This window comes from Urocitellus parryii, chromosome 11 (assembly GCF_045843805.1).
Source record: "Urocitellus parryii isolate mUroPar1 chromosome 11, mUroPar1.hap1, whole genome shotgun sequence".
NCBI classification, from domain to species: domain Eukaryota; kingdom Metazoa; phylum Chordata; class Mammalia; order Rodentia; family Sciuridae; genus Urocitellus; species Urocitellus parryii.
In genome coordinates this window covers 118,333,847-118,340,837 of record NC_135541.1, presented here as the reverse complement: position 1 = coordinate 118,340,837, position 6,991 = coordinate 118,333,847, and the positions used below count along the sequence as shown (strand labels likewise).

Genomic DNA, 6,991 nt, shown 5'->3' with positions numbered 1-6,991 from the left:
TTAATCCAGGGTGAAAGTGGACTTTAATCTGAACCTTAAATCCAGGCCACTCTTGATTTTTCTACCCTGTCTCCTTTGTACCCATCCTATGTCTTTTATCCTACTTCAGGACACTGAGAAAATTGGTTTTAATGTGGTAGTTTATGGACAATGTAATAGATTCACTTGTAGATTTTTTTCGAAGACTTAAAAGTGTAAAACAAATCAAAATCACCCATAGTCTCTCCACCTGGCGACCCCAACTGCTAAACCAAATTCTTTCATATATATATTGGCACTGTCGCAGTCCTAACACAGATACACCTAATGTCCTCTTTTAACAGTTAGATAACAGTTGCAAAGTGTCACATGTGCTGTTTCCTATTCCTTCTGCATTGGGACAGATCCTGGGAAAGTGAGTTGGTTGTGAAACCCAGTGAAGTGAGCTACAGCTTCGGGACTCCTTGCAGATGGAACCATTAGCGGCGAGGGGGACAGTCTAGCAGAAGAGTAAAACGCACCACAGCAGGTGCGGGGCGACTGCCTGAGCTGCGCCTGGGACTTGGCTGGGGTCCCCGCAAAAGCGGAGCGCAGGAGGCTGCTTGGGGCGGGGCTTGGAAGGCAGCGCCCTGGGAAGGGCGGAGCCCGCAAGGTCCCAGACTCCGCGGCATGGGGTGCGGGTGGTTCCTGCTGTTGTGGGTGCTCCCCCAGGCGTGGGGAAGCTCTGACGGTGAGTGGCCCAGGGTGCCCGTGTACTGGCGCTAAAGGGCGGAGAGAGGGAGCGGGCTTGGGACTTAGGGAAAGGCTCCCCTGGGCGATGGGATGGACGCTGGGCCGAGGAGCCCAGAGAGCACAGATGCACTAGAGATCGCGGGGTCTCTGGCTCCCGACGCGGTGCGGCTCAGGGTCACCGAACCCCAGCTGTCCCTCCTGGACTCACCTTCTGCTGTTGTTCCTTCCTCTCCCTGTGCTGTCTGCTCCGTGGGCAATTCACTGTACTTACCCAGTCTTCCTTGTTCCCAGTCCTGCGAAGGAGTGTCCTCTTCCGCTATCTCCAGATCTCGTCCTTCACTAACAGCAGCTGGATGCGAACCGATGCCTTGATCCTGTTGGGGGAGCTGCAGACGCACAGTTGGAGCAACGCCTCGGACACCATCAGCTTTGTGAAGCCCTGGGCCCAGGGCACCTTCAGCAGCCAGCAGTGGGTCCACCTGCAGAATATACTTCGGGTTTTTCGAAGCAGCTTCACCAGGGACATACAGGAATTCGCCAAAATGCTGTCCTTAGAGTGTGAGTTGAGCGGATGGATCCTGGGCAGGTGCCACAGTGAAAGAATGGACATGGAAGTCCTGCTGGGAGAGGGGATGAGATTGTCTGCTTTCTCCCCCTCTGAGGACTTGCACTTCTGCCTGGCTGGGCCCCAGTTTCAGGCATCAGGCCACCCACTCTCTTTTCCTTCCACTGTGGGTCCCCCGGTAACCCCAGTACCAGTCTCTTCTTCTTCCCTTTCAGTCCTTGAAACCTCATTTGAGTTTTGCACGTTTCTCTCCACAGATCCCATGGAGCTGCAGCTGTCTGGTGGCTGTGAGGTGCACCCTGGGAACGTCTCAGAACACTTTCTCCGTGTAGCATATCAAGGAGAACATATCCTGAGTTTCCAGGGAACTGCTTGGGAGCCTGCCCCACAGGCCCCACAGAGGGTTGATTTGGTCATCAAAGTGCTCAACCAGGACGAAGGGACAAAGGAAACAGTGCAGTGGCTCCTCAATGACATCTGCCCCCAATATGTGAATGGCCTCCTAGAGACAGGGAAGTCAGAACTGGAGAAGCAAGGTCAGTCTTCTGTCCTCTCCATCTATCCTACTTTTAAGCTTCAAGTAGGTTTTGCCATCCCAGGGTTTGCTTTCCTTTAAGCATCAGACAAAGAGCAAGACATAGAGGGGATTGATAAGGCGTGAGGGTATTTGTTCATAATACCCAGTGTCACTGAGTACCTGCTGTGTTTCATGAGTTGAATTAAATCAAGACTGTGGTTCAGCATTGATTCAGACAGTGTTTGAGACATGCTGTGTGCTCCAGATGAGCTCAGGGTGTTAGAGTAGGGAGGTGAGGCATTTATAGGGCTGGGATCAGGGGCGGGGAAGGAGATCAGGGATGGGTCTCCTGGGCAAGGTGACACAAAGGGATCAGAGCTACTTGGAGACTTCACCTCCAGAAGTGGACCTTTGGGGAGCATGAACCTTGGAGGAGGCCTGGGACCTGTGTTGCAAAGTTCTCACCTTATGATTTCCTTATCCCTTATTGCATACAGTGAAGCCTGAGGCCTGGCTGTCCAGTGGCCCCAGCCCTGGGCCTGGCCGTCTGCTGCTGGTGTGCCACGTGTCTGGATTCTACCCAAAGCCCGTGTGGGTGATGTGGATGCGAGGGGAACTGGAGCAGCAGAGCACTCAGAGAGGTGACATCCTGCCCAATGGTGATGAGACGTGGTATCTCCAAGCAACCCTGGATGTGGCAGCTGGGGAGGCGGCTGGCCTGGCCTGCAGGGTGAAGCACAGCAGCCTAGGAGGGCAGGACCTCATCCTCTACTGGGGTGAGAAAGGGCTGGGGCTGTGTTGGAAATGGAGGCAGGTGGTTCTCAAGCATAGAGGGAGCGACTGTGAAGGATGGAGTTGGCACACCAACTAGGAGGGCTAGAAGGATGGATTCCAGACACAGTAAAGAGGAAAATAGGACTGAGATCTGATATATTAATACAAGATGAAATGGGATTGATAATCTTAGAGATCTGGAAGTTGTTGGCAAATAATGAATCCCTGGAAGCTGGGCATGACAGCACTCATCTGTATTCCCAGCTTCTGGGGAGGCTGATGCAGGAGAATTCCAAGTAGTTTGCTAGACTAGCCAAATGAGGGAGACCTTGTCTCAAAAAGTAAAGGCTAGGGATGCAGCTCAGTGGTTTGTCCCAGACTCTAGGGTTCAAAAATCAGCACTGCATAAAAAATGAAAACAGAATCTGGGAAGATTCATTTCCCAGCAGAATGGGGATCAGGGACTTATGAAAAGCAGGTTAACAAGGAGAGCTGTGGTTTACTGAGTGCTTCCTGCGTGGGGGCCTGACCACTCTGCATCCAGTGCTTTACCTGAGCATCAGCACTCTCCTTTGAAGCAGTTACTGTTATTCTATTTCACAAATGAGGAAATTGAGGCTGAGATAGGTTAAGTACCCAGAGTCTCATAGAAGGTGGAAGAGCTGGATATAGATTCAGGTCTGCCTGGCTACACAGCTTCACCTGTACGCTACGTTATTATATAGTGAAATGAACTGTAGTGCAGGGGCCTAGACCCTGTGAAAAGGTAGGGAATCTAAACTTCTGAGGAATAGAAGTTGATGCTCTAAATGGGGGAAGGAAAAAGGCAGCGCCTGGCCCCTCACATGTGCTAGACCAGGGAACTTGATACAGGGCGGCGTCCTGGGCTGACACACATCCTGTGTCCCCTGCAGGTGGCAGCCACATCTCTGTGGGCTTGGTCATCCTGGTGGTACTGGCTTGCCTGGTGCTGCTCTTTGTGCTCATTCTAGGCTTCTATTGGATCAGGAGACACCGGTGAGTCTCCCCTTCCTTTTACTCCTTCCCTCCTCCTCTCTCCTCCACCCCCTGTTCCTGTTTCCTGAATGGTGTCTCCCTTTCCTCTTCCCTCACAGCTCCTATGAAGACATCTTGTGAGTCTTCTGGCCACCTGCCTGTCTGAAGCCCAAGATCTCAGTTCCCCAGAACTGAAGTCTTTGCCTGCTTAGGAATGGAGGATGAATGGAGAGTTAACCTGGAGAAGTAAAAAAGAAAAGGGTCATCCACATCCTTTCAATGTTTATCTAAAGAGTTCGAGTCCTTTCCCTTGTATGACAAGTTTTTAAGCCCAAGTGATTCTGTGCAAAGAGGAGCGCCAACTCCTCTGATGACCTGCTGGCAATGAGCAGGTAAGGGCTGGGGTAGCAGTGCCCTGGTTGGCCATGGAGTGACAGGGTCTGTCCTGAGCTGGAAAAACATGTCCTTTGCAAAGGTGGTAGCTGCAGTGGCCAGCTGTCAAGTGCCCAATCAAACTGGCTTGATTGCAGCCTATGTTTCTCATGAAAACTGGAAATCTAGAATTTTATGTGACATGTGACTTAAAAAGTAAACTCGCTTTGGACAAAATATAAGCATTGCTGACTGGTCCCATCTCGGGTGCACCCAGATCAAGTCTCTTTTCCCTTCTTCAAGATCCATTTTCAACAACCGTTTACCACGAAAAATTTTCTAAATCATGAATAACTGACCTATATCTGTTCTCCTGAGCACCCTCCTTATAAAATCTTATTAGTGTTGCTAACAAACAAATAAACTTGAATAAAATAAACTTAATGTATAATTTGAATAAAAGAAGGGGTTCCTATAGTTTAAGGAATTATACTAATATCTACACCCATGTAACTACTTTCCCATCTTCGCAGAGTTCACAGAAACTTTCAGTTCCCCAAAGTCTGTAATTTCTCCTTGTTAATATCAGCATGAGTTTGTGTTGATCTACATTCTACTTCTTTTTGTTTTATCAGTCTGAGAATTTGATATAAATGGAATGGAATGTTTCTGTTTTTCACTTGACACAATGTGTGTTGAGACTCATCCATGTTCCATTTATCAATAGTTCCTTCGCACATACTAATACTTACGGATTAAAGGAATCACAATCTTTGGTGGTTTATAATGCTGGGCCTTTAGGAATGACGCTGCTCTGAACATTTATGCAGAGTCTTTGGGTGCCCTTGGTTTTCCTTATCTCAAGTAAATCCTGAGAAGTGGAACTGTGAAACTGAATAGTAAATGTGTTTCGTTTTTTTGATCTATTGGTTATTTAAAAATACATTCTGTTGTGGGGCTGGGGATGTGGCTCAAGCGGTAGCGCTCTCGCCTGGCATGCGTGCCGTCTGGGTTCCATCCTCAGCACCACATATAAACAAAGATATTGTGTCCGCAGAAAACTAAAAAATAAATATTAATATTCTCTCTCTCTCTTTATCTATCTTTTAAAAAATATATTGTGTAATTATCAAATATTTGCTGTATTTTATGGGTATTTTAGTCATTGGCTTTCTGTTTGATTCCCCAAATATATTTTGTGTGGTTTTAATCTTTTGAAATCTATTGGAAGTTGTTTGCTATCTGCAGTCTCTCTCTCTCTGAATATTTCATGTGCACTGGAAAAGAAAGTGTTCTGCTGTCGGTGGACTTATAAATATCAGTTAGGTTGTTCTCTAAATCTTCTATATCCTTACTAATTTCCTGTCTACCTGCTCTGTTACTTATTGAGATAGGAGAGTTGAAATCTCCAACTACATTTGTGGATGTAAATGTTTTCCCTTTCATTTCTAACTTTTTGTTCTATTTGCTCCAGGTTTTTTAAAGTTCTCTTATTAATATAAAATTAGTTTTTTTCTGGTGGATTGACCCTTTTATCATCATTAAATGATTTCTTTTATGTCTGATATTTCTTGTCCTGAATTCTACTCTGACATTAAAATAGTCACTCTTTCTTTCTTTCTTTTTTTCTTTCTTTCTTTCATTTTTTTAAATAGATGAACACAGTACTTTTATTTTATTCATTTATTTTTATGTGGCGCTGAGAATCAAACCTAGGCAAGCGCTCTACCACTGAGCCCCAACCCTAGTCCTCTTGCTTTCATTTATCAGGTTTTGTTAAGTGTATCTTTTGCCATCTTGTGCTTTAATCTGTCTTTGTTCTCTTTACTTAATTTTTCATTTATTTAATATTTCTTTACTGATATACATGAGAGTAGGGTGTAATTCGACACACACACATAAAATAATTTTAACATTTTCCACTTAGGATCCCATTATTGTGGTTGTACATGATGTGGGGTTACATTGGTCATTTAATCATATATAAAGATAGGAAAGTCATGTCAGATTCATTGTACTGCTGCCTTTGTTCTTTTTTTTTTAATAGTTAACTTTATTTTTTTTAAAGAGAGAGAGAGATAATACTAATATTTATTTTTTAGTTTTCAGCAGACACAACATCTTTGTTGGTATGTGGTGCTGAGGATCGAACCCGGGCCGCACGCATGCCAGGCGAGCGCGCCACCGCTTGAGCCACATCCCCAGCCCTGCCTTTGTTCTTAAAGTGTGTTTTCTGTAGACTGCAGAGAGTTGTATTTTACATTTTTATTCTATATGACAATCTGATTTTTAATTGATTGTTTTGACCATTTGCATGTGATTTGTGTTATATTAAAGCAATATAATTTGGGGTATGGTTTGATCTACTGTCTTGCCATTCTTTTCTTATTTGCCCCACCTTTCTTGTTCCTTTTAGGATTTTATTTATAGCCAAGAGTAGCTTTTTGGCTATGTATTTATAAGTACATCAGCGCTCCAGCATTCAATATAATTTTTTGGTTGTATCACAAGCTACTTTTATTATCTTAAAAATTTATTTATTTATGCTAATTTGTTATACACGACATCAGAATGCATTTAAACTCATAGTACACATATAGAGACAATTTTTCATTTACCTGGCTGTACGCAAAGAAACCATTCGTGTCTTCATACATGTACTTAGGGTAGTAATGTCCATCTTATTCCACCATCTTTCCTACCCCATGACTCCTCCCTCCCCTCCCTCCCCTTCTCCATATCTAATGTTCCTCCCATGGTCCCCCAACCCACATTAGGAATCAGCATCCACATATCAGAAAAAACACTGGACCTTTGGTTTTTTGGGATTGGCTTACTTCACTTAGCATGACATTCTCCAACTCCATCCATTTACCTGCAAATGCCATAATTTTATTCCCTTTTAATGCTGAGTAATATTCCATTGTGTATATATACCACAGTTTCTTTATCCATTCATCTGTTTAAGGGCATCTGCTATTTTGCTGAATTCATTTATTAGTCCTGGAAGTTTTCTGGTGGAGTTTTTTAGATCTTCTAAATTGAGAATCATGTTG

General features: G+C 44.7%; 1 protein-coding gene across 1 annotated transcript; it reads left to right on the top strand.

The window, feature by feature from the left end:
• Positions 1–605: 605 nt before the first annotated feature.
• LOC144249110 (antigen-presenting glycoprotein CD1d-like) lies at positions 606–5,074 on the top strand. Its single transcript, XM_077791296.1, has 6 exons — positions 606–709; positions 1,003–1,269; positions 1,534–1,812; positions 2,291–2,569; positions 3,482–3,584; positions 3,683–5,074. The coding sequence occupies exons 1-6, from the start codon at positions 649–651 to the stop codon at positions 3,702–3,704; spliced, it is 1,011 nt and encodes a 336-aa protein (XP_077647422.1). The 5' UTR covers positions 606–648; the 3' UTR covers positions 3,705–5,074.
• Positions 5,075–6,991: the final 1,917 nt, after the last annotated feature.

What these genes read in the sequence shown, in the direction of transcription:
- LOC144249110 (XM_077791296.1), top strand. Translation starts at nt 649, where the DNA reads ATGGGGTGCGGGTGGTTCCTGCTGTTGTGGGTGCTCCCCCAGGCGTGG. An exon ending in CAAAATGCTGTCCTTAGAGT is followed by an intron (nt 1,270 to 1,533) that starts GTGAGTTGAGCG and finishes TTCTCTCCACAG; the next exon opens with ATCCCATGGAGCTGCAGCTG. An exon ending in GTCAGAACTGGAGAAGCAAG is followed by an intron (nt 1,813 to 2,290) that starts GTCAGTCTTCTG and finishes TATTGCATACAG; the next exon opens with TGAAGCCTGAGGCCTGGCTG.